Source organism: Vicugna pacos, chromosome 29, assembly GCF_048564905.1.
Source record: "Vicugna pacos chromosome 29, VicPac4, whole genome shotgun sequence".
NCBI classification, from domain to species: Eukaryota; Metazoa; Chordata; class Mammalia; order Artiodactyla; family Camelidae; genus Vicugna; species Vicugna pacos.
In genome coordinates this window covers 7,176,116-7,204,089 of record NC_133015.1, presented here as the reverse complement: position 1 = coordinate 7,204,089, position 27,974 = coordinate 7,176,116, and the positions used below count along the sequence as shown (strand labels likewise).

At 39.4% G+C, this 27,974-nt stretch overlaps 2 protein-coding genes across 5 annotated transcripts; both read right to left on the bottom strand.

The window, feature by feature from the left end:
- Window positions 1-53: 53 nt before the first annotated feature.
- On the bottom strand, window positions 54-25,707 carry IMPA1 (inositol monophosphatase 1). Of its 4 annotated transcripts, none has more exons than XM_072951771.1 (9): window positions 25,615-25,707; window positions 14,891-14,953; window positions 14,382-14,515; window positions 11,364-11,468; window positions 10,004-10,049; window positions 7,670-7,778; window positions 6,172-6,280; window positions 2,448-2,599; window positions 54-1,605 (listed from the first exon to the last, which is right to left on the bottom strand). In XM_072951771.1, the coding sequence occupies exons 1-9, from the start codon at window positions 25,660-25,662 to the stop codon at window positions 1,490-1,492; spliced, it is 882 nt and encodes a 293-aa protein (XP_072807872.1). In that variant the 5' UTR covers window positions 25,663-25,707; the 3' UTR covers window positions 54-1,489. The 4 variants fall into 4 exon arrangements, with proteins under 4 accessions (XP_072807872.1, XP_072807875.1, XP_072807874.1 ...); XM_072951774.1 differs by lacking the exon at window positions 25,615-25,707 and adding an exon at window positions 18,993-21,514; XM_072951773.1 differs by lacking the exon at window positions 25,615-25,707 and adding an exon at window positions 17,881-18,080.
- On the bottom strand, window positions 23,156-26,241 carry SLC10A5 (solute carrier family 10 member 5). The gene is given in 4 exon segments (XM_031692310.2): window positions 23,156-24,699; window positions 24,702-24,907; window positions 24,909-25,837; window positions 25,840-26,241. Coding segments are annotated over 4 exon segments (1,308 nt in total). The 5' UTR covers window positions 25,939-26,241; the 3' UTR covers window positions 23,156-24,625.
- Between the last annotated feature and the right edge of the window lie 1,733 nt (window positions 26,242-27,974).

Below are 27,974 nucleotides of genomic sequence, written 5' to 3'. Positions count from 1 at the left end.
CAACTGCAAGTCTCAAATAGTTACAACAACACAAATCCCCTAAAAGCAGTGGATCAGTTACACTTTTTATTTAAAATTATATTCATGATAGTCTTCCTAATTACAATAAATTTAACTGCAGAACAACCTGTCTTAGAATAATATATGAGATGCAAGTCATTATAATACTCAAATCTTAGGTTCATAAGTCTTTACTGTATTAGATGCGCACAACAATAAAATAACCCGTCTTGGAAACTTTATAGAAGCACTTTCTGTTTCATGAAATTTAAGGCTCACATGAGCCTATAAAACTTTAATAGTCTGTTCACATGCCAAGAGACAAGACCAAGCAATAAATTAATCTTTTAAAAATATTGATGAACCAAACAATTTTCTTTTTGAGTTTGATAAGCCAAAGATGATTAAGGAATAGTTAAAAGGCTGAATAGAATCCAGTGGAAATAGAATTAAATAAGGAGTTTGGGGAAGAAACAAACAGTGCAATATTAACAATGCAATGTATCCGCCAGGGGCCAGGTTTCCAGTGCTCAACTGGACTAGTCTCAACATCTTAAAACATGAATATTGAATTCGGTAAAGTGTCATACAGTATCAAGTTACATCAGATTCCTGATGAAGGTGCCTTTTTGAAACCATTTCTTCTCCTTTATATAGGGATTCTAAGGAAATTCAAACAAATAACTGTAATGCAGTATTTTAAAAAATATATAAACTCCAGAAATGCCCACAATAATAACCGGTATCAAAGGTGCAGTAATTGAAATGCCACGGTAATATGAAACGTTAAAAGGAATGGTAATGTGAAATATAAAATGACTAGATAGTTTTTACTTCCAAACGTGAAGTAAAATTACTGAATGATGAGCGCATTACTTTATGCAGCAACTAGGAACTGAAGGTAGCAATTCCTTCAAAATACTCATTCTTTCAATGCTTAGTTTTGGATTGCCTACTATTTGACAGGTGCCATACTTGGTGCTACACGTACACTGATGAATAAAACTAGGTTCTCTGCAAAGGAAGAAACTTTGGTCTAGGAAGTACTAATATACTTCTTACAAATTTAATTAAACATGGCTTTTGGAACTAAAGGAAAAATTGTTTCCAAAAGGTAACTTTCTAATTAAGAATGCATATGCACATAAATAGCTAAGTCAAAATTTCAGAGGCTCATAAATACTTAGAAACTCTAAACTGCTAATTGACTATTTCAGTTGATAGTCAACTTATCTCGTCAACTGGGTATTTTTCCTAAAGTACATTCTCACACGCAAAAATTTGTAGAACAATGAAATAGACATTTCATCCATTCTTGCATACCTACTCTTAGTAAAATACAAAACAAGTAGCAATTTTTTTAATCTAGACTTTGCAAATAATTTAAATCAATCATATCATAAAAGTGAAACAGATGTCCTGAATTTTGTAACACCATCAGCAAATCTGGAGAGATGCAACTGTGATTGAATATGTGAAGCTGTTATAATCAATCTTCATCATCTCTTTGAAGAGGTATTATCTGAATTTCTTTGGCTATCCTTTCTGCTAATGTTTTATTACTTGAAGCAATTATTCTTCGTGACATCATATCAAATGGTCCACCTAAAATCAAATATGGGAAATGGTAACATCTTGCACAAAAATAATTCCTATAAAATTAGCACAGCAATATGTACTATGGTCAATCATAACATTTTCATACTCTTGATTTATCTTTTCAAAAAATCTACGTTGTCACATAACCATAAATGCTTAAGCTTTGGTAACACATAAATCAGTCTCTAAGCATCTTCTTTTAGTAAATACCAGCTTTGGGGGACGGGGGAATCTCAATCATACTAGTCTGAAAGTGTGTCATCTTTTGTCTATTTCATCTTTTATGTGTTCTATTTCTTCTTTCATTATTCTTATTACCTCTTTAATGTTTGGGATTCAATAGACAGAAAACTTGACTCTAATGAATTTTCATACCACTTTCCTTCCCGTTTCCCTACTTCTTTGCTGCCTTTCTCCCAGACCATCGATGAATTATTTCAACCCAGGTACACTCTTTAATTAAAAAAATTTCACCATCAGTGCAAAGGAAGTAGGCCCAGGGCAGAAAGTGATGATGGAAGATGGACCATCCATCATGGTCACCATTCAAAGAGCTCTTGGTATAGTTCTCAGATTCGGTGACCTTCTAGACTTTTTCTACAGCCTCTTGAGTTCCTGATACTCACATCTGAAGTCTTAGCCATTAATCCCGCACTACCATTAGCTTCTTATCCTTGTCTCTATCTCCCAAGGTTCATTATTTTTATTTTACAGAAAATTACATGGCTTGTTTTCCCTTCAAGAGTTGAAGTATAATACATATTAAACATTAAAAGAAAAAAAGGCATATATGGAGGAAAGTCCAACAGATATGGAAAGAAAAATGCTTCACTGTCCCATAAATTTACCTGTTACATCCATGAGGACTCCACCAGCCTCAGTAACAATAATGCCAGCACCGGCTACGTCCCAGCAGTGAATTCCCATCTCATAATACGCATCTGCATATCCAGCTGCCACGAGGCACATGTTAAGAGCTGCAGTTCCAACACCTCGGATCCTAACAAATAACATTTAAAAAAATAACACTGGAAAAAATAATTCTTTCAAATAAGGCACTCCTTATTTCACTGTATTTTAAGATAATCTGAACCAATCTAGAGAATGTTTTTAAAAAAGATCATATCTAATTTTAAAATAAAAATAATAAATTCTAATTATCATGATGCACATATATCAATGAAAAAAGTTAATCTTTAAAAAGGAATCATTGAATGGGGTAAACATTAAACCAATGATATTTTCAGAGGAAAAAAAAAAAAGAAGAAAATGAAATTCTACTATTATGGCACGCAGGTATATTCATTTTGGTCTAAACCCAGGGACTACAGCCCCACAATACAAGTAGTTTGTAGGAGGGTTAAAATGTGCTACTGGTCATTCCCAACTGCACGTACATCAATATATGTGATCAAAGGGTAACAGCACAGCTGGGCTCTGCTTGGGAAAGCCTGCCTGGGAAGATTATTCCAGGTCTGCCATCTCACAATATTTTTTCCTTGGAAAAATACCAAGATAACATAAGTATGGATGTTATTTTATTAGGCATTATAATAATAAATGATTCAGGAAAGAATCATACATAAATGTTAAAGTGAGTGGATGAATGATTGATATTTACATGTCAAAGATAAGATACAAAATAATTACAGCGGGAAAGACAGCAAGATCACCATTCCAAAGTGATCAAAGTTAGCATCCAATAAGGGGCAAAATGGTATGATGTGCCCCCTAATACAATGCACTGAGAAGAACACAAAATTACTTCTCTCACATTCCCACCCAAAATGCATAACCCAAGTCTAATCATGAGGAAACCCAACAACTCAAATCAAGAGGCACACTATATAGTGTTGGAAGAGCTGGACAGCCACATGTAAATCAATGAAGTTAGAACACTGCCTCACACCATACACAAAAATAAACTCAAAATGGCTTAAAGACTTATAAAACATGACACCATAAAACTCTTAGAAAAGAACATAGGCAAAACATTCTTTAACATAAATCTTAGCAATGTTTTCCTAGGTCAGTCTCCCAAGGCAACAGAAATGAAAGCAAAAGTAAACAAATGGGACCTAATGAAACTTATAAGCCTTTGCACAGCAAAAGGAACCATAAACAAAACAAAAAGACAACCTATAGACTGGAAGAAAATATCTGCAAATAAGCCAACCAACAAGGGGTTAATTTCTAAAATATACAGCTTACATGACTAATTAAAAAAAAATTAAAAAATGGGCGTAAGACATAAACAGACATTTCTCCAAAGAAGACACACAAGATGGCCACCTGGCACATGAAAAGATGCTCAACATCACTAATTATCAGAGAAATGCAAATCAAAACTACAATGCCCTTACACTGGTCAGAATGGCCATCATGAAAAACTCCATAAACAATAAATGCTGGAAAGGGTATGAAGAAAACACACTGTTGGTGGGAAGGTAAACTGATTCAGCCACTATGGAGGACAGTATGGAGGTTCCTTAAAAAACTAAAAATAGAGTTACCATATGGTCCAGAAAACCCACCGGGCATATATCTGGAGGAAACTCTAATTTGAAAAGATACATGCACCCCAATGTTCACAGTAGCACTATTTACAATAGTCAAGACAGGGAAGCAACCTAAATGTCCATTGACAAATGACTGGTTAAAGAAGTCGTGGTATATTTATTCAAAGGAATTTGACTCAGCCATAAAATAGAATGAACAATGCCATTTGCAGCAACATGGATGGACCTAGAGATTATCATACTAAATGAAGTAAGTCAGGCAGAGAGAGACAAATACCATATAATATCACTTATATGTAGAATCTAAAATATGACACAAATTTATTTGCAAAACAGAAACAGATACAGAAAACCAACTTATGGTTAACAAAAGGGAAAGGGGGTGAGGGAGGGATAAATTGGGAGTCTGAGGTTAGCAAGTACAAACTACTATGTATTAAATAGATAAACAACAAGGTCATACTGTATAGCACAGAGAACTATATTTATTATCCTGTAATAAACCATAATGGAAAAGAATATGTATGTATATATATATATAACTGAATCACTTTGTTGTACACCAGAAACTAATACAACATTGTAAATCAACTGTAGTTGAATAAAAAAAAAAGAGATGTATTTAAAATGCAGTGATTCAAAAGGACTACAAACAAGAGTGGAAAAGATTTACCAGGCAAATGGAAATAATGAGAAAGCAGGGACTGCAATTCTTAAGTCAAAGCAGACTTGAAGTCCAAACATCAAAGTATGATACAGAATGTACTTTCTTTTCAGTGCATATGGAAGTTTCACAAAAATTAATCACATACTGGACACAAAGAAAATGTAAAGTCCCATTAAATATATTTATTACAAGGTAAAAAAAACTACAAATTAAAAATGAAGTTCAAAAAGAAAAAAAAAGCATTTCCTTGTGGAAATTTAAGAACACAACTCTTGGGTAAACAGGGAAATATAAACAGAAGTTATAGATTTTTCTGAAAAATAATTACGATGAAAACAATCAGAATCTATGGGATACATTTAGAGCAGTAATCAGATAAAAATTCATAGCCTAAATACTTATATCAATAAAAATCAAAGCATAATAACAAACTTCCTATTTTAAAAGGGGGAAAAAAAAGGAAACAACAAAATATACCAAAAGAAAGCACAATGATGAAAAGACTAAAGCAGAGAGGAGAAGAGCAGGAGATCAAATTAATCATCAAAATCGTGGTTCTTTGAAAAAACAGACAAAAATAAAAACCCTTGCAAAGTAACTGAATCGAGATTTCTAAAAAGAAGAAAGCACAAATATACAAAATACAAAATGCTAAGAGGAAGATAACTACTGATACAGAGAGGCCAGGAATAAATCACAGGACTCTACCTTGCACACCTCTGTGCAAACAATTTGAAAACTTCAGAAAGTGGGTAATTGCTTAGGCTGTGGACATGTTCCAGATTCAAGGTGGTGAAAGAGACGTGGCAACTAACTGTACACCTGAAACTAACATTGTCAGTCAACTACACTTCAGGAACAATTTTTTAAAAAAAGAACGTTACTAGGCCAACTGCCAAAACTGAATACATATGGATGGTAGATTAGATAAATTTATGAAGTCAATAATTGTATGATGATTATGGAAGAGAATATCCCTATTCTTAGGAAAAAACGAACTGAAGTATTTAGGGTTAAAAGAGCCATTATCCAAGGAAATTACCATGAAATAGTTCAGAGGAAAAAAGGAGCTATATGTACAAATACACACACACAAATAGAGACAGAGAGAAGGCATGATAGAAGGATAAAGCAAACGAGACAAAATGTCAACAATGGGTAAATCTGAGTAGACTGTATTCTACTGTTTCTTGTAGTATTTTATTCTTCAAATTTTGTTATATATTAGACTATCTTCAAATAAAAAGTTTTAAATGACATTATAGAATAAGAAATATGGCACTGATCCCATGTCTATTAATAAAAAATTTCATTTCTAAAGAAAAGTCAGTCCTCAGAATATTAAGTTATCTGGAAACTTTAGGGAGAAAAATGAAAAAAGCTTACCCATGGATGGGAAGGCAAAGGAGCCTTTCCATATTAGAAAGAATAATTCTCAGAGTCTCTGGTGTTCTGGAAGAGCCCAACTCTGTCATCAAGAGTGATTTGGTAACATCTAAAAAAAACAGGTTTTAAATAATCACTAGTTTGTTAGTAAGAATTCTGGTCAAACATTTGACCCTTGTAACTGTTAAGAAAAAAAAAAGGACATTTACTTCCCTCTTCCTAGTTGTATCATATTTATTTCTTTCTAAGGCTTTAAATATTAAAATACTGATCAATTTATTATCTCTTTGATTTTTTTTTAAGACCACCCCCCTAAAAGTGTAGGATATAACCAATTTGCCTGCACGATATGCCTTTAGTGGGAAACCAACAAATCAAATGCCTTATGTATCTTTAAAAAGTGGAATTTAGATAATAATAAATAATTTATATATAGATTTAAAATAAAACAAATACTAAAATTAAATGGTAGCTCTTTCATCTGATTTCCATTTACTAACTTGACAGATCATCCAATGCATTCCACTCTCTCTTTGAAAGATCATGATGGAAGCTCAAGACACACTCAACGCTCTTGGCTAACAGGCTCCCCTCCAGCATGCCCCACACTTCACCTCCTCCCACAGCTGAGATGAGGGCTCACCAGCTTGTTCAAATATGCTCATAACTGCTGTACTCTGCTAATGATCACTTAACTTGTTTAAGGAAAGTGAAAAAAATAACTAGAAAAAGGGAAAGAGTTGTTCCCATGAAAGCTCCCGCATTCCTTCAACTCTAAGATGCACATTTTTTCACGTTAACATCTCAAATATTAGGATGCATCTACCAGTCCCTGGCGTGTTAGGATTCAATGGGAAGGAAATAAACTAAAAGTCTGCTGTCAAATTAAGGGTTTGAGGAGAAAAATTATAAAAGCGTAGGAGGATTCTGAACCTAGATCATTTCCCAAGTATCTTTAAGTTTTTGCTGCGCTTAAAAGAATCTGACGTGGAAACTGGAGGATGTTGGACATGGCTTAGGGAAGAAGGTGCCTCAAAACCGCAGTGAGCTGTCGCAGAAAAAGAAGACTTAAAAGGCCAGTAAAACTCATTAAAAAATGCATATGCCTCATTTTTAATGATTCTCAACTTGAAGGGACTTTTCCTTCTCAATTTCCTAATTAATGGTCCCAGTGGCATCAGAGCAGAGGAACTCTACGAAGAATCTGAGATGCAGTGGCTGAAACAGTAACTCTGGGATGTGGTGAGGGCAGGGAGCGGTTCTAACTCATCTCCCACTCCAGCCCCTAAGGAGCCTCAAGCCTCCAGTGTCCTCTGTTCAACTGCCCTTGCCTCCCCTGTTTCCACCACCACATCCAAAACCACCATCACAGTTAAAAAGTACAGGGAAAATAGACACGCTTTATGAATCAGTTAGCACTTGGTGAATTCCAGAGGTTAACATTTAAAAAAAAATAACATACGAGTACGTAACACCAAAAATCAGAGGCGAAACCTACCTTCTTGGTGTGAAACCTGGAGTTTTTGACCGTTGCAAAAGGCACCTCTTCCTTTCCTGCCAGTATACATCTTATCCTCCATGCAACTGTATACAATTCCAAATTCCATCTGCAGAAGGAAAAGTTTCCTTTACCAAGCTTGAGTATTTTTCTTCATTCAACCAATACTTTTTCTAAGAAAGTAACTGTGGTATACTAATAATGTTTTCAAACGGCTACACTGGGGGATATGTAAAGTGCTAATTCACAGCTTAATCAGAGGAAAGAGGTCATCAGACCCAAATCTTTGCCACTGTCCCAATCATTTGTCAGCTTAAGGGCACCCACCTTGACCTCTCTCTTTCCTGCCTCAGATGAAGAAAGATCTTTCCTGTTTTCTAAGGTGAGCCCTTCCTCCTGTGTTACGTCTTTGCAAAACTGCTCCATCAGCTGATCCCTCCTCTCTTGGATTTCGATTCTGGTAACTTCTCATCAAATTTCTTCTCCCGTACAAAACCTTTGAAATGATACATTCTCCTTTCCTCTTCACTGCCAGAGTAGTTTACACTTTGCATCTCCTGTTCTCCCAGCACATCACAATTAGGCTTCTGCCCTGAGCACGCGTTCTCCTGAAACTCCCTGCAAAGAGATCATCAATGAACTCTTGCTGACAAAGCCTTCTCTGCAGATCTAGAGACTGCTGAGCATCCTCAGTTAGCCCCATACTCCGTGTACCTGGCCGTGTTCTCTTCATCCCCCTTGCTCACTAACTCATCTACCTTCATGTCACTTTTTCTTATGTCCTTCTTCTCTGCCTAACCCTTAAAAGTTGTGCACTCAGGGGTTTTTCATTCTTCCTTTTCTTCCATTTACCTTTTAGCTCTCTCTATTCATACAGGTTTGTTCTTTCTAGTCCACAAATTCAGCTACCACTAGAACTGTGGCTCCCACTGACCCCGTCCACCCGGGTAAGGGGCTAGGCTTCACGACCTCACCTTGTGGAAAACAGCCAAAAAGGTCAAACTCACTCTCGACCTGATCACACCTCACTCCTCCCCCATTAGCCACTTCCTGCAAATTTCATCTTGAAAACACTTCCTGATTTGGGCCATTTCCTCAGCTATTCTCACCACCCCTATCTGAGTCCAGAATCACTCATCCTTCTGGCATAATCTCTCGTAGTGGAATTATCCACTACTCTGAACTTAAAAATCTGCACTCGTTTCCTACCACCTAAAAACAAAATCTAAATGCTCCAGCATGGACACACCACGGCACGTCACAACAAGACAACATCTACCTCACCTCATCAGTTCTGCTCCTGCCACTCTGAGTCACTCACCGTGAACATCTCACCATTCCCCCAACACATCATGCTCTTCCCCAAACTGTTCTTTCTGATGAAAATGCTTTCCTTTTCTTCTTTATCTGGCAAACCCCTAATTTGCCAAGACCCAACTCATATGACCAAATTCTAAGACCCTTTCTACTTACCGTAGAGATTTCCCCAAACACTCTTGGCAGAACTGGTTACACCCTCTTCATGTTGTCACAGTACATTTTTTCCCCCATAGTTCCACCGTATATTACCTTTACCTGTTCACACATCTAACTTTTGCACTGAGCTGGGAGTTCAACAGCCCAGGGCTGATTATACGAGAAATGCTCACTCATCTCCTTTTGAAGGACAACTGATTCACACAATCCTGTGCCTAAGATTTCAAGTGTGCTATCTGTATTTTTATTTTCAGAGATTTCTTAACTCTCTTGTGTACATGCTCATCAGATATATCACAAGCTCCCTGAAGACAGGGATGTAAGATGCTAGTAAACATCATTCATTTTCTGACTAATCAAATAGCCAAACGCACAGAAATGCAACACATATAGACTGTACTCTACGGGGTTTTAGATGTAGCAAGTATGTGGGTGCCTGATCATTCCCTGCATTTTCTAGTCATGCTTTGTCCCCAACCACTTCCTGGTCTTCCCTTCACTGACACCTATTAAAGCATTCCCAGCTCAAATCCCAGCTCTTCCACTCAGTATTTCCCATTCTACATCAACTCCTATCACATTGGACTCCATCACGTATACAGTGGGGATTAAATACTGAACGGTATTTCAGTTACTCATGTGCATTTTTTCCTTATCCAGTCTTCTCAGAAAACATTACATTTTCTTCATTGGAAAAAGCATCAGGATAAGTTTAACAGTTCTATAGCTTATTTTGAAATAATGTAGCTACATAAATTGAGGATAGAGATAAACCTAAATTTATTATGGAGACACATTTACTTTTTCTCAGAAAATGAGAGCAAGGCATTTCACCCACCATAAATTTAAATGACATACCTTTTTATTTACAACAAAGCCAATTGAAACAGCTACGAAAGGAAATCTAAAAAAAAAAAGAAAGAAAATAAAAAGAAACAAGTTTACCAAGAGACAACTTATTTTCAATAAACACTTCTTTTCATAATACATTGCTTACAAATTTTTTCAAATGAACAGTCTCATCTCTCCTCCCCCAGAAGTGTGTGCACAGTACAACCCTCTGTATAAATGGTGGGGGCGGGAGAGGGTAGCACAGACAGATGCATACACACAGGATGCTTCTACAGACAGGAGACATCTCTGAGAGGATCCACAAGAAACCAGTAACAGTGAACACCTCCAGAGATGGGTCCTGAGAAGCTGGGGTCGGAGGTGGGATGGACACTTAACACTGCATGCCATTTTATACCTTCGGAATGCCCAATGCCATGAATACAGTAACTATGTAACATTTTTTTTCAGAAAATAAAAACAAATTTTAACAAAAATGGGATCATACTCGACACTATACTATAATCACTATGTTACATTATTTTATGAGCATCTTTCCATGTGAACATTCCATCACATACAGACTCTAGATCTTACCTTTATGACTTTAACAAGTCTATTAGTAAAGATATGTAACACTACATGGCAACTTCAAATACAACAACTATGTGTAATGCCACCAAACCAGGCTACTCATTTGAACCCTCACTGGCAATTCCATCAGGCTTTCTTCTATATATATTGAATAATATACCTACTTTGTATATATATTCTATATATACACTATTCTACAGAGTAGTATTCTATAGAATACTATGTATTTTATATAATATATAGAATATATGTGTGTGTGTGTTATATACTTACTTTGTGCCAGGCACTATACTAAGTTCTTACATAAATGTACAACTCATTGAGTCCCATCAACAAGCAATTCTATGAGGCAGGTACCATTAATGTGTCCATTTTACAGAATAAAAAAAAATTGAGGTTTAGGAAGATAAAGTAATTTGCCCAAGGTCACACATCTTAAAAACTCATGCTCTTTTTAACGTTTTTTCTCCTGGATTGAACCCCTTCTATACAGATAACACTCCAGTACTGAGTGAGTGAGTTCCTTAATTGACCTCAAAGCAGCAAAGCTACTTGCACACATTTTTATATGGTTTCAACAGTGAGGAAAAGAATGGTGACCAGGGCACTTCACTGCATAAGACAAGTTTACAACATTAATATTTCATCACCTCCTCCACAGCTGATGAAAATTCTGCATAATGTTTTACTCTACAAATTACACAATTCTCTAAAGATATATTTGTGAACATGTTTAATGGCCTATTCAGTTAATATACAAACAGTAATTACAATATGAAAATTATAAAAATACCCGTGTACGAAATTAGTTGTTCCATCAATAGGGTCGATGATCCACGTCGGGTTGTCAGTTAAGATGCTTTTCTCCCCAGCAGCCACAGATTCCTCGCCGATGAAGCTGAAAGCAAAAATGACAACGCCGAATCTTTACATTGCTTTCAACAGTTTTCAAACCTTAATCTATACAGAATCTACTAGAAAACATAACAAAAGTCTATACACTACACTTTTCTATTGTTGTTTCTTTTTTTTTCAGACTGCTGAAAGTGAGAAAGCTTTATTTCCCCCAGAGCAAAGTTATGTGAAAAATAACAGACTTCGAAATTCTCAAATGCAATACCAGGATACGTAAAGGCTAACATGCAGAAAGGCCATTTATTGCAGATGAGAGCCTATGAAGGAAATGTGGTGGTCTTAAAATTAAGTCCACGAATTCTCTCAAACTACTCTCCTCAACAGGTAGCGCCTAACACCTGCTGCCTTGAGTGTGAATTTGGACTAAGTGACTCGTTTCTAACCAACAGAACACAGTGGAAGTGACAACGTGCAAGCTGTGGACTCGCACATCAAATGGCACTGTGGTTTCCATCGTATTCACTCTATTTCTCCCTGCCTCCCCTTCCCTATGGCCAAATGGGGGAAGCCGGCCACCACGTTATGAGCTGCTCTGTGGAGGGACCCACACGGTGAGGAGTTGAGGGAAGCTGCCTGCAGACAACCCATGAGGAACTGAAGTCACCAACAACTACTGAAAGACATGGATCCTTCAGCCCCAGATGAGCCTCAAGATAACTGACGTTTTGACTATAAGTCTATGAGACCCTGGTCAGAACCATGCAGCCCGGCATCTCCCATATTCCTGACCCTAGAAAACTCTAAAATGTTTGTTGTCTAGAGCTGCTAAGTTTTTAGGTAGGGTGATTTGTTACAGACAAGATAGAGAACATTAATAACTCAATGAGAAATCAAATCACCCATCAAAATTACTGTGTCTACATGCCTTCCTGAAACACGATTCACAGTAAATCTCAGATAAATTATAGAAACGGTGTCTGAGTTCATTGGATTTCTTCTTTCTTTTCCTACTTTTAAAATTTATACCCTTTATTCAATACTGTACGGTCCTAATAATCATTGTCATGACTTTTTCTTTTATCTCTTTCTCTCTTAGCTGTAAACCTTTTTATTGAGAGGAAGCATATTTAGCTGCTTTAAACATTTTTTTTTTCTTCTCAGTGGCTAACATACCAATGGCATGACCAGGAAGTAGAGGATGACAATGTGAAGACTTTGAAGTGATGACAATGTTTCTGCTATATTTCTGTGCCCATAAGAGAGCCCTGATTTCAGTATTTTCTCTCAAACTCCTTAAAGTTACCATGACTTTAGCACCTAAAAAGGTTTGCAATATAGAGAAAAAAACTGAACTTCTAGATTTTGCCTATGACAGACATTTGTCACATTAACTTCCCAGCATCCAAACACTCCTCTTACTATAAAGGAATCCAAATATTTCCTGTTCACTGCTCCCTGCAAGCTTAAGCTTAGGCCAACAACTTGAGCTCAGCAAGCAAATACTCTTGCCCAGGATTTGTAATCTGGAGCCCAATGGGGCAAAGATACCCAAAGCTCAGAGAGTCAGGACTGAGGTTACCATCAGGATCTGAAGCAATGACTCCTAACCCAAAACCTAACCCTAACCCTAACCCTAAACCCTAACCCAAACCCTAACGCTAAACCCTAACCTCAACACCAAACCTAACCCTAACCCTACCCCAAAACTCAGAGAGTCAGGACTGAGGCTACAGGTAGCATCTGAAGCAATGGCTCCTAACCCCAACCCTAACCAAACACTCACCCGAACCCTAATTTAACCACAACTCTAACCCAACCCAAACCCAAACCCTACCCCTAACCCTACCCTAACCCCTAACCGTAACCCCTAACCCTAACCCCAACCTAACCCTAAACCCTAACCCTAACCCCAACCCTAACCTAACCCCAACCCTAACACTCACCCGAACCCTAATTTAACCACAACTCTAACCCAACCCAAACCCAAACCCTACCCATAACCCTACCCTAACCCCTAACCGTAACCCCTAACCCTAACCCCAACCTAACCCTAAACCCTAACCCTAACCCCAACCCTAACCTAACCCCAACCCTAACACTCACCCGAACCCTAATTTAACCACAACTCTAACCCCAACCCAAACCCTAACCCTAGCCCTAACCCTAACCGTAACCTCTAACCCTAACCCCACCCTAACACTAAACCCTAACCCCAACCCTAAACCCTAAACCCAACCTCTACCCTAACCCTAACCCAAGCCCTAACACTACCCTAACCTCTAACCCTAACCATAACCCCTAACCCTAACCCCAACCATAACACTAAACCCTAACCCTAACCGTAACCTCAAACCTAACCCTAACTCTAAACCCTAACCCTAACCCAAAACTCAAGAGAGTCAGGACTGAGGCTACAGGTAGCATCTGAAGCAATGGCTCCTAACCCCAACCCTAACCCTAACCCCAACCCTAACCCTAACCCCAACCCTAATCCTAACACTAACCCCAACCCTAACCATAACCCTAATCCTAATCTTAACCCCAACTCTAACCCCAACCCTAACCTTAACCCCAACTGTAACCCTAACTCCAACCCTAACCCCAACCCTACTTTAACCCCAACTCTAACCCCAACCCTAATTCTAACCTTAACCCCAACCTTAGGCCTAAACCCTACCCTAATCCTAACCCCAACCTTAATCCGAACCCTAACCCTAACACCAACCCTAACCTCAACCCTAACCCTAACCCTAACTAGCTCTCCTGGTTTTCTCCCTGGTTCCTGCCTGAGTCCTGCTCTTGGGGCTCCTGAGCTGCCTGACACCCTCCAAATACATTCCTGTTCAGCTTAAATTAAGTACACTCAATTTGTGAGTCTAAGGTCAAAACTTTTATCTAGTATATTGACTCCAACCTACGTTTCATTTTTATCACATGAAATTGAAATAGGAAATACCTGTGAGATGGATACTTATCCTTTATGGAAGAGATAAGCATTTTTTCAACTTTTTGGTCAGTAGCAGTTACCAAATCAACTGGGGAACTTTTAATCATAATATTCCTCTCATTTTTTAGAGCTTCACGAATCACCTAAAAAGAGTTTTGGTGAGCAAAGAGAAAAAGCATAAGTCATTGTAAATCAAAATAAAAGAGGAACTAAAGAAATGGTTTGAAACATTCAACCCCTCTTAAATGATATTCTTAAATATTTCTGACCATCATGTATATAAATAAACCCATAGTGGTTATGATCTCAGTATTAAATCACAGAGTCTTACATCCTATTTTAGATTCACAACTGTCATCACAAAAAGTTTAATGACATAAAATGGAAGTATTCACTCCATTAAAGTTTGGCAAAGTGGAAAAAAATACAGATTAATTAAAATACATGTTTTATGTAACAAGGCAACCACACACTGTCCACATCCATCACATCATGGCTGACAAGATGTCAGTTCATACCTCTCCTGCTTTTCTCGCGAGGGTTACTGCATAATCCATGCATTCCTGCCAAGGATCGGCCATCTGTTGAATGGATTTAACGCATATAAAGCCAAAGCAGTTACCAATCTCTCAAAGTCTTAATTATACAATAGTTACTTCACAAAATCATCTCAATTTGCAAAACACTCACTCAGGATTCACCCTTTCTCATTCTAGAGTTCAACTGTTTTCAATATTCACTCATAGGTCCATGAAGAAACATTTTTTAACTAAATTACTTTACTTCTTTGTAGAAATATTTCCATAACAAAAAGGACTGTATAAAAGTGTCTCCCAAAGTGCCCATACGATATCACATTTTAAAAAACAATAGTTTGGAGAATGGAGGCGAAAGGACATGAGAAATATTTTAAAAGATGGGTGCATGTTTGGATTAAGAATAAAGTAAAAATTAGAGAGAGAACACGGGTAACACAGCCCTCAGTACCTGCAGTTTTGGCCATCTGTGGATTCAAACGATCATGGATGGAAATTAAAGAAGCTCTGAAGGGAAGGAGCAGAAGCACAGGTACTAACTGAAGGTCAGGTAGTTCGGTGTTTATACGTGTGACTTTATTTTTAATGAGGTTGTAAAGATGAAGAACTTAAAGCCCAGCGATTTGAGCAGAGAACACTCAGAATTCAAACTCAATTCTGGATCTAAAGTCCCCTGATCTTTCTATCAGAACATTCCGAGGCAAGAAAATTCCGGGACTTCAAAAAAAAAAAATTAAGCAAAAAAGGAATTTATTCCTCCAAGTTTCAGAGAGGGAAAAAAAAAACAAGCTATTTTTGTCCTCTGAACTGTCCAGTTTTCCACTGACTTCTGAAGAGAAGACTGAAATAACTCAACACTGGCTTGACCACACTCTAAAATCTGTACCTAAGACAGTGACACTTTTTAAGCTGTCAGACTCCAGAAAAATGTGGCATCATTTATAAAGCAACTCTAATTTTGTCCTTTTATAGCTGAGAATAACTGACGCGGAGATTCCCCTTGAAGACCGGGTTGCAAATCACAATCACGGCGCCCAAAGTATAGGAAGGGGGAGGGAAGGGGAAAGGGGGAAAGGAAAGGGAGGGCAAAGGACAGATACCTGGAGCTGTTTCTGCCAGTCACTTCTTCCTGATATAAGCGTTTAAATCATTTAAAAAGGCAGCCACTTTTCGAGCTATTGAAGTAACTGCTTAGAGCATTTCAAGAATTGTTTCCAAACTCTTTTTTGTTTGTTTGTTTCATTCTTACTCACTCCCATTTCTCTCTTCTAGGGCTTAACAGAATTAGGTGTTCTCACAATGAATCTGCTTTCTAGCCAGAAACTTTGCTTAGGCCCCTCATCCCTCCCTGTTCTAACAGCGCTGATATATTATCACTCCTACCAATTCTTCCAGGCTCATTTCAAAAGCCACCCTTTCGTCCAAGGGGTCTCCACCCAGAAGTCATAATTTGTTTAACCATTCGAGAGCTGTGTGCCAAATACCTATTATATGTGCACTGCATCATGGTGAAGAAAGACACGCCAGGTTGACATTTACTCTCCAATGGGGAGACAGATACTAATAAAAAAAAAGATCACAGACTACCTGCAAAATCACACATTTAATAAAGGCTAAGTAGGAAAGTGCATTGAGAAGCATGTAACAGGGGACCTCTGACCTGGTTTTAGATATTAGACCTGGTTTCCCTAGGGACATCATTCAACCAAGCTCTGATGGACAAGTGAATGGTATTAACTAAATCAACTGCAGGACTCCTGGTATGTGCAGAGTAACTGAAAGGCCCAATTGTGACAGTTCAAAGATCAAGGCAAACGGGGAGGGATGAGGCTGGGGAGATAGAGGGATCATCCCATGCAGGGCCTTAGAGGTAAGGTTTCAATTCAAGAGCCATGAGATTATCGTGACATCCCGGCTATTGAACAGAATGGACTGGAGGGTGGAGGGAAGAGTGGAGAGTGGGCTGTTTGCTTTGGGGGGTAACGTTGAGGGGAGGTTAGTATTAGATTGGGTTTGGGGTAAGAGGGAGAGGAAGAGTTTAATGATGCCAGATTTCCCAGTTTGGCAACTGAATGGATAATGGTGACATTGACTAAAATAGGAAGCAACAGAAAGGAGTCAAATTTGGGATTTGGACAGGAGGTGGGGAGATCAAGAGTTTAACTAGTAGAGGATGAGGAGGAGCCTTTGTGAAACCACAAGGAGATGTCAATTAGGCAGCTGAATATATGGATCCTGAGCTCAGAGGAGAGGTACGGCGAGCAGATAGAAATATGTAAGTCATCTGAGTAGGTACAATCTAGCCCTAGGTTTGAATGACACTCCTTAGGAGGGAACATGCCCAGAGCAGCTCGGAGGGTATTTAAGCCTGAAAGACCCTATAAAACTTTGTACATTTCTCTCAGGGCCTCAGAACTATCTTCCTTCCACTTTGGTCATTTGTGTGCACGCCTTATATTCCCAACCAGCTTTGAGTATCATGTCCTTAAGGAAGGGAGCATATTTTGTCCACCTTCACTATCTCAAAGACAAACATCTGCAACATTTCCAACTGTTTCTGTCCTGGTCACTGCGGTGGGAGCCATGCCACCTTCCTGTCACCTGTCCCCAGCAGCACGACTGCGGACAGCGCGGGATCGGGGGCTCACACAGGGACTACGTGCCCCTGGAAATATGCCAGGTCTTTCTGAGCTTCTTTGGAGTCGGTAAAATGAAAAAGAGGAAATTATCCTACATAAGCTGCCGCAAAGGTTCTGCGAGATCGCGCGGGCGAGACCCCTGCACAACGTAGGGGCCGGTTCTGGTGCCACCGGGCGGGCGGCTCAGGACAGCACTGCAGGGGGGGAAGCGCCCCAACTGCGGCCTGGGTCCCCGGGCGCCGACCCCGCCCCGCCGACCGCGCCCACCCACCCCGACCCATCCCGGAGGGCCGCCCGGGGCCGCCCCGCGCCCACAGCGCCCGCCGAGCCTACCCGAGGGTCGGTGCGGGGTCGCAGAAGGCAGGTCTCACCTCGGGTTGGAGGGCGTGGGAGTCACAACGGCACCGGCCGGATCCCAGGCTGTGCTCTTCCGCAGAAGAGTGAGAGGAGGCTGAAGGGTAAAGCCTCCGACAGGAAGTCCCGCCCCTGCGGCCCGCCCACGGGGCGTGGCTTCTCCTGACCCCGCCCGGCGACAGAGCACCACCCCGACCCCGGCCCCAGGCTGCCCGCGCTGGGGATTGCTTCCTGACCTGCCCCGCCCTGCCCAGACCTTTGGGTTCCGGCCTCTTTTTTTTCAGCCTCTGGTTCTTCTAATCTCTTTATCCCAGCTGTGCATTCTTCTATAATTTTTAAAAAAAATTCCTCTCCTCTAATTTGTCTGTCCCTTTTGTCTTCTCCTCATTTTCTTATTTACCTTTCTTTCTCCCTCCCTTTCATTTGCTAAACCCATGCTGCGTAAACCTACGCTACATATATACATGATATAGGGATTCTTAAGGGAGCCGTCCGCAAATGTTCCACTTTTTGCGTGAGGATTATTTTGAGCTAAAGGGAGTTGAGACCCCGTGAGTGTAAGAGAAACTACTGTTCCAACCTGAACTACTTGGCTTTAAATTGGGGATTTTTCTCAGAAAATGTGAGTTATTACTGGAGATAAATTTTATTTAAGGGACCCCGTCTGTATGGTAGAGTGAATAATTACCAAACATCTACTTTTCTTCTTGTTCATGGAGTGACCCTCCTGGCCTTGGAAGCCCCAGGCCCTTATCCCATTCCTTAGCTCAGGATGGCATATAGTCCTCTTTTTAATTTTCTGCCTCTGATCTTCTTTATGCATGTGGGGTCTCTGACTTTCATGGGTATAAGAGTTTCATATATACAAAATTAAATTTCATTTTCTCCTGTTAATCTGTCACATATCAATTTAATTCTTACACCAGCCATAAAACCTGGAAGGTTTCCTAGAGGAAAGTTTTCTTCCTCCCCAGCAATGTACACTACAGTGAACCTGTGATAGATAGATAGATAGATAGACAGACAGATAGATATTTGTTACCTCGAACCAACTGCCCTATTCATTTGGTTGCCATTTATTGAGGACTTACCACGTTTCAGGCACTTGTGTTTTCATAGGCATCATTGTACTTAAAACATTGCTACAGTTCCATGAGAAGGTATGATCGGTTTCATCATATGGACAAGGAAACTGAGGCTTAAAGAAGTTATTTGTCCTCAGGCCACACAGCAAGAGCAGAGAGCAGAACACACTGGCTCCAAAGTCCACACTGAGAGAACACATGGCACGATGAGGCTGCATCGCATGAGATACAAGGACTAGTCTATGGTCCTTAAAATGTGTACTCTTCTTGAAATAACACGTCTGGCATCATAGTGTATATAGTCTTACTATTATAATCCAAAAGGCATTGCACAGACAAAAGATGTCCCAACCACAGCAGGCCCAAGGAATCAGGTTATTTGGCTCCTCGTATTTGCAGTGATTGCTTCTCTTAATTTGCTCAGAAGATGGGGTGTCGTCACCAGTGTGTTACAAATGAAAGCCTTCTCTAGGATCGATGACATCAACTGTAGGGCCAGTTCTCAGACCTCACAATCAGCCAGAACTTTGTCTCCATTCTTCTAAAGAATGATACCATTGAGTTTCTGATTTGAACACCTTGATTTTTCTAGCAAAAGATGCTTTTGATTTCTTGATTTATAAAAAGTCAGAAATTAGCTTTTTGGTTCTTCATTGTCTGTCACTTTAAAATAAAAATCTTGCCAATTACATGGTGACAAGTGTTGATTTTTAACCAAATAGAAATTTCCAGGCATTTGCAGAAATGTCATCAGAGTCCTCCTTAAACCTCTAAATAAACATGGTCCCACTTCTTTGGCAAAGCTGCTAAAATCAGGCAAACCTGCTAAAATCAGTGTAAGCAAATTGAAGTAAGACAGATAGAAGATCAAATATCTCATTCCTTCCAATTAAAACCATTTCAAGCTTCCTACCTCAAATGAGCAAGAAGTACAATCTTTTTCTAGGGGCCTCAGCTGCCACCCTATAATTGTCCTTCAGTAACTCGGAGTTTTTTCAGTCCAAGGAGGTCGTTCTGCTTTCAAACGCGTAACTGAAAGTAAAATGAAGAATCCTCTAGTGCACTGGGCGGTCTAGTGCTCAGATCTGGTTTTGGCAGTGCTGCAGACTGGTTGTGAGTGGTTTCGGTGGCTGCAAAGACCTCGGTTCCTGGTGCATTGCTCTTGGCTTTCCAGAGGGACAGTTTTAAAAGCTACAGTCACATCTGCAGCCATTGTTCCCAACCACAAAGTTCAGATCCTTTGGTTGGGGGTTACGGAGGGGTCAGGTTCCAGCCTCAGCCACACACTATACTAGGACAAAATCTGCTCCCTGGTGTGGTGTCCATGTCACCATTCCAGACTTCCCTGATACAATGGTGAGTACACTCTTGAGGGCCTTTGATATCCTTTCCTACGAGCTGACTTCCATCCATGAGAGAGGTTTCAATTATGCTAAACCTCAAGATGGAAGTGAGGTGAGACCCAGTGCCCCTGACACCTCCCCAGACATGACTGTTCATGGAGGCTGTTCTGGAAGGATGGCCTTTGTTAAGCCACTGAGTACTCTGGTTATCACCTGCATGAGTGGTAGATTTGTCTAACTGCCTTGTCTTTGCATAATAAAGAGCAACCACCATGGTGATTCCTTCCCCAGCAATGTTGGGTATCTTTTAACTCTATTTAGTCTCTGGAGCTGACTTATTTTAAATGGCAACTCCTTTCACTAAAAAAAAAAAAAAAAAACTAATAATAATAATAGTAAAATTCAGACTCCGCATACCAAGACTTTCTTAGTTAATAGTTCATTGTTTTGTGGACTTTGATTTAAAAATGACAGAAATTTACAAACACAAAGCACTGGTCCTCATGGGTGGAATCTTCAGGATACCCTATGCAATTTTAGGTTTTGACGTAACATAGGCTGATATTGCAGATAGAGTTTTTAATTTTGGAACAATGTACCATAGAATCATCTCTCTTAAGAGTTGGAAAGAAACTTTATTACAAAAAAACAAAAAACTGGCTAGCAATAGAAGGCTACTCTACCTCTGGATCTCTTGTCTGACCAATCATGGCTGTGTAAAGTGTGTGAAAGGAAAATCAAAATGATGCTGGTGTTGCTAAGAGTCTCTAAAATGAAGCTGGGAGGCCATTGAAGAAGTGTGATTTATGCATGTCTTAGCCTAGATGAAATCTGACCTTTTGACCACTTATTCTCTTAACACATGCATCCAGAACACCTGCCCAGTGTTCCAGAAACTCAAGACACTTATGGGACACTTACCCTAAAATAACTCACGACAACCTGCCCCATAAGGACAAATATTTCCATCGGGATCAATGACAATTCTGGAACAAACTTGTGGATTTTGTCTGAATAAGCCCCTGACTCTTTCTCTTCCCTGGGACACTGTTTCAGTTTTACCCAAATCTGTGTCTCCTAAATTGCAATTCTTTTTTTTTGTATTTTTTTAACTTTATTTTGGGGGGGGGTGTAATTAGTTTCATTGATTTATTTCAATGGAGGGACTAGGGACTGAACCCAGGACCTCATGCATGCTGAGCACGTGCTCTACCACTGAGCTATACTCTCCCCTCTGAATTGCAGTTCTTAAGACCTCAAAGAAAGCTCTTTGTTCTTTGCAGTCTTGATACTGATTCTTGTTGGACAAATGGTTGGTATGAACTCAAGCAGTTAGGCAGACTGCTTTAATGCCTCTCATTCTTAAAGAATAAGTAAATAAATAGCTTGAATAACAGCATCCCCATTTAAATTAGACAAATTTTACTATGTAAAAATTGCAGCCTTCCATGGTACATCTATAAGATAAATAAAATGTATTCTGAGTTCCATTCATATACATCCACCTGCTTTTAAGGTGCAAGATCAAAGATGCATAGAGTAACCATAATTATTATAGAGCTTACTATGTGTCAGGCATTATTCTGAGGACCTTACTAACATTAACTCATTTAATCTTCACAACAGTACCATGAAGTAGGTGCTGTCATTATCCTTGCTTTCCCCACATGAATTTAGGTGTAGAGAGAAGTAACCTGACCAATGTCACCCAGCTGGTGACGAGCTGGAACTGCAGACCCAAGCATAATCTGGCCTCAGAGTATATGATATTGACTTTCATAAACATTAATCATTAATTAATTCAATGTTTTATGGGCACCGATTCAGTTAAAGGTATTGGCTAAACCCTGTAGGAAATTTAAAGAATAATATGTGATCCCTGCCTTCAAGAAACTCCTATGTTGGTTGTCACTTTAACTAGAAAGCTGTACCTGTGTGTGGTTACTCTCATTAACCTGAACCCACCACCCAGACCGTGGTGTTATGTCCTGGGGTTTTATGCTGGAACTACAGGCATGAGGAGTTGAGCGGGATCTTAAACTCAGTTGAGTCTCTTCATTTTACAGATTTGAAAACTGAAGCACAGAGCAGTGTCTTGAGCAAGACCATAAGGTTAACGATAAAGTACAACTGGAAAGGCGGTTTCTTGTCTTTCAATCAGTAAAATATGTTCATGAAAATGTACGTAAGTCAAATTTATGCAAGCTTAATTATATTTTAAACCCCTAAGTGGAGATTTCTGTTTAAGGAGTCAGTAGTAAAGCATTTCATATAGACAATTATCATTTTACAAAGTGAATAATAACCATCCATCACCATGCCAAACTAGGGCTTTGTAAATCTTGGTATTCATATACTGGATTTGGTGAAATTAAAAAAAAAAAGAATTTAGGTTGTCTTATCAGCTTGGGCAAACTCAACAAAAATCCTATGGGTAAGATGGTGAATAACACTGACAGGAAAATGTTCAAAGTTTTGGGCTCCATACAGAGTTATCAGATTGGTATTTCAAACCAACAGCAGATAGATCAGGGTCCAAAGTTTAAACTCTGATAAAATAATTATAGCAGCGAACACTTACAGAACATGTACTATGGGGCCAGGATTATGTTCTAAGGACATAGTAAATATGACCTGATTTAATTCCCACAACAATTTGATGGAGTTTACACTATTATCTCCAATTTGTAGATGAGGACAGGGGACTATAGGGACATTAAGTAAATTGCCTCCAACTACAGGCCTGGGAAACCTGGGAAGCAGAATCATTTAGAATGATATTTCTCATTCATGATGCTCACACTCTCTCTGGAGAAGACTGTGGGAACTGGAAACTGGAAGTAGATGCTAAAAATTACCTTTGAAAGCTCAACAGTGGTATAAAAATGAGCACACTACTCATTTAGGCCCTGTGCTCAATGTTTTATTTAAATAAGCATGTAGGAAATATGCTAGACATTAGGGGGAGCATCCAAATGAATATTGTTTATATTATCATGTTCTATTGTTTATATGATTATATTATTTATATGATTATGTTGTTTACATATTCTATTATGTTTATAATTCTCATGTTCAAGAGTTCCTAGCAAAATAGAAATGATACAATAGGAACACAGATAGCTGTAAAGCAAGCCAGGTGGGCTAAGTTCTATGAGCATAAAAAATTGTGATGAGAATTTAGAGAAATTTTCAGTCCCTGGAAGCTAAGGGGGATTAGTCAAAGCTTCATGGCAAGGGTGGTATTTGAACCAGGTCTGTGAGAGTGGTCAAAATCTAGACAGAGCTGAGCTGGGTCCCTCAGGTTGCAAGAACAGCGTGAACAAAGGCATGTCCATAAATAACCAAGTTATCCTGTTGATTGGAGCAAAGACTGTGTGTAAAGAAGTGGGAGAGGAGATAAACTGGAAAGCTAGCATGAAGTCAGAGAGGAGAGCGTTGTAAATGACTCACCAAGGAATAGAGACTTCATTCAAGAGGCAAAAAGGCTTTGTTGCAGGGAAAGCACATGATCAAAATTAGATTTTTAGAAAGAATAATCTGACAGTGATTAAAGAGTGAACAGAGAGGCCAAAAGCCAGGTAAGAAAGGTCTAGGGAAGCAGCCTCTACAGAGCAGAACAGAGTGGTAGTACCGGGAAGGGAGAGGAGGCTGATAAAAAGATACTATAGGAAATTGTCTGTAGGAAATAGCTTGACTATAATGGAAAAAGAGGGAAGAGAGGAGAAGAGGGGGAAGAGATGACCTGTGCTTCAGGTAAATGGTAATGTCTTCAGTGGAAGTTGTGGAGGACAAGAAGTACAGTTATGAGAGTAGAGACGCTACATTTAGTTTAAGACACATTGATTCTGATGGGCCAACAAGAGACCCAGATAGAAATTTACATATTCATTCATAGTGTGAGCATCTACTGAATGCCTATTGCGTCAACGTCCCTTCAACAAACCCTTGGGATACATCGTAATCACTGCAGGAGGACTTTTTTATTAAATTGCTCGCTCCTGTTCAGGAGACCATACTAAAGTATCATATTCAAATCTAACTCTATAAAATATTTCCAAGCCAACACAGTTGAAAAGTGAGCTCCTTCTTCTGAATTCCTGTACATTTAACTCTCTGTATCACTCACTGGGTGTTTAACACATACAATTTTATTCTAAATATACATATTTATTTATTTCTCCCGTAATGTCAAGTTTTCAATCATATCATAAGAGAACAGGCATCATTTTAATATTCTTTGAATCTCGCATGGTACCTCATTCAGAGTAGGAAAATTCAGTAAAGCTTTGATTGTTAGACAGGGAGATTTTTTTGCCTTTTCTCTTCTAGGATAGGGATCCGTCTTCTCTTAGCCTTGTAGAACAGAGGATCAGTAACATTTCACATCCAGAACACATGGCCACCGTAAAGGGAGCCACAGAAGCTAAGTCGGCTTGGGTCTGCGAGAAGGAAAGCTGAACAATGGCAAGGGCTAAGAAACCATCCACTGCCCCGCTTTCGATCGCAACAGTTTTACGAACAGCAAGAGGCAGCATCGAGATTTTAGCAAAAAAGAACCTAAACAACAAACCAAACAGGAACGAAGACACTCAGTAGAAGCACTTCTAGGTTAACTGCCTTAAGAAAGCTCAGTCCCGTTCTGAACGTCAAGTAAACCCCTAGAAACATTAAAATCAAACTCCGAGTCCTAACCATTCTCTCCAGGAAGGCTGCTTTTTCAGGCAGCCTGCGTTTGATGGCTATTCCCACGGATATGGGCGTGAGTATGAAAAGGAGGGTTGACATAATTTTAAAGACAGGACTATGAAGGGAACCTGATAACCCTAACAGCCCGCTGTACATGTACGAATTGGCAGGCATCATTATCAGGGCCAATAGCGTTGACATGCAAGTCATCAAAATGGCCAAAGTGACATCTCCTTCTAGTAGCAGAGCAAAGAGATAGCCCCCACCCCCTCCTGGGCACGTGCAGGTCATTACAAATCCAAAAGCCTGTGCCTCAGGCAATGCCGAAATCTGCGTCAAAAGAAATCCACAAAACGGCATGAGAAAAAACTGTGTAATTGTCACGAGAATTATTGGCAAAGGTCTCTTCCACACTGTTTGAAACACCTGTAATTCAGTCTTGCAACCAAATGCACATTTATTTAACAGTATCATTGGTAGAAAAAGCATTAGGATATTCCTATCAATATGGTTTGATGCCTGGAAAAGACCGCCTGGTCTTGGTCTGAGTACTCTGACTTTGACATTCTTTACTTCAATGAGTCGTTCCCGCCTACCTTCAGATTCCCATAGTTGAACGGTGAGATTTGTCTCTCCGTCTTCATCTGTCACCAGGTTTATGGTAAAGTCTGTAACATCCGAGAAGGTCCTGGTCACATTCACCACTTGCAGGGTTTTGGGATCTTCGAGTTGCACAAAGAGGAAGCTGGAGTTTGGCTGTTTCTCTCTGTAATTTGACCTGACAACAATGGTTTCTTCAGTCTTTGTGAAAAAAAAAATATTTCAGTCTTTTCTCTGTTCAGGAAACTGAGAAATGATTTCCTTGCTTCTCCAAGAGTCACAAACGACAAAAGCAGGACAATTAAAAGTTCTCTGATCATTCTGAAAGCTTAAATAAATCACCCATGCAAAACATTAAAAAAAAAATCCAAAAACTAAAGAACGTTCTTCGTACAGGTGTTCCGGTGACGGTCTGAGGTTGTTTTGTAACAGCTGTTTTTGTGGAAGCAAAGTCCAGTAGGAGGGACTCATACTTTTCTAACAAATACAAAGCTATCTACCAAGTGACACAACCGGTCTAACCCACAGTTACGAAATGTAAAAGCCATGGCAGCTTCAATTCATCACAGCAGAAACCTAACCTCTTTCCCCTTGACTTCCTCATTTCTGCTACTGGAAAAATAGCCTCTTATTTACCTTAATTAAAAGCCTGAGTGTCATCTTTTTTGACGTCTTTCTTCCTAAGGAACACCTGCATTCGAAGCAGATAGGATCCAAAAATTTTAAATAGATACTGAGGAGACCTGCAGGTGGGTGTTAACTCTTTTACTCATTCGGGTCAAAAGGAAATACGAACTTAGTGAACACGTGTGCTGGGGCCCTGAGCCAGGAGCTGGGGACACCACCGTAATCTAGCCAGATGTCTCGTCCCTCTTGGAGCGCAGTTGAGTGGCCCCTTATCATTAATCAGGAAACTGCAGAGCCCATGAACTGGCCTCGCAGCATCCTTAGGCTAGTAAGAGTTTTCCCACTACTCTAAGCAGTGATGGCATATGCAAGGCAAAATCTGAAACTGTTTTTGGTGTCCTTAGGTAGAAAAACAGCTTCCTGGGTGGTTACCAGATAGCTTGGCAACCTTGGGCAAGCAGATAGCTGGATCCAAGGCCAAAGATACAGCCTAGTTAAGGGGCCACGGCTGCTAGACACTTGGCCCCTGACACAATGGGGCAATGGAAGGCCACTGGGACTAATTCTAATCTCTTATTCCTTTCTTGTAACATTATTTTCTCTTCACAGTTAGAGGCAAGGATATTCAATGGACCCAACTTAGGTCATATGCCTGTGGCTTAGCTGCCAGGAACAAGGAAAAGTATCAGGCCTTTTGCACTTCTGCCCAGACTCACAAACCCTTTTCATTTCCCGAACAAGAGGAGGTGGTTCTGATGCTAAGCACAAAACAAAACAAAACAAAACAAAACAAAACAAAACAAAAATCCACTGTAATTATCTAATACTGAGTCCACAGATCTAATGGTCTCTGAATCTATAACCATTTCAGCCTTTCCTTCCTGTAGCCATGACACAATCTGTGTCAAATGCAACAATGACAGTTACATATTAAGCATTTTAGGTCATAAAATACTGGTTCCTCAAAAATTGCCAAGCAATTTTTATTGGACATTCTTGTAAGTTTTAAAAAATTTGATTTATGTAGGTTAACTTTTTAAATGCAATAGACTTCATATTCCATAAATTTTATCTCTATATATTATATTAAGGAAAACAAGATGCACTGCAACAATGCTGAAAATAGGGCGAGGAATAAATGTTTCTGTGCTCTCTCAGTTAAATTCCCACAGGGAAATTCCCTAGTTTAAAAGAGAAAAACAAAACGGACAAAAGAACTTTCTGAAACCAAAGCTGTCTTGACAGTTGTGTGACCAGATATCTGAATTCACAATTTTTGTCACCCAGGTCAAAGAGGTGAGGAATGTACACTTGGTTTTCCACCGATTCCTCTGTCTGTAGTCGTACCTTCTCCAGTTTCTCCAAGTTTTCTCCTGAAAACTGCCTGAAAACCTGACACATCTGGGAAAAATCTGACAATCTATCACTCGTGTGTATTTACTGGCTGATTACACTAAACTGAAGTTCATTTATATCCAGGTGTAGTTACAATTATTTGTCTGAATTTAAAACTTTTTTCTCTTTGTGGGTTTTCTATTTACAATTTCAGTTGTCTGCAAGCAGGTGTAATGATACTAAGGTGGGGCGGTTCCATCAAACTCTACAATTGTATTAAGTAGACTCAACTGAGGACCCTAAAAGCCTGAGAAAGTTGTCTGATTTCAGTGTAATTTGGAAATCAGACGCTAGAGGGACTTCCCCTCTTGCCCGCGATAGTGTTCTTTTGGTG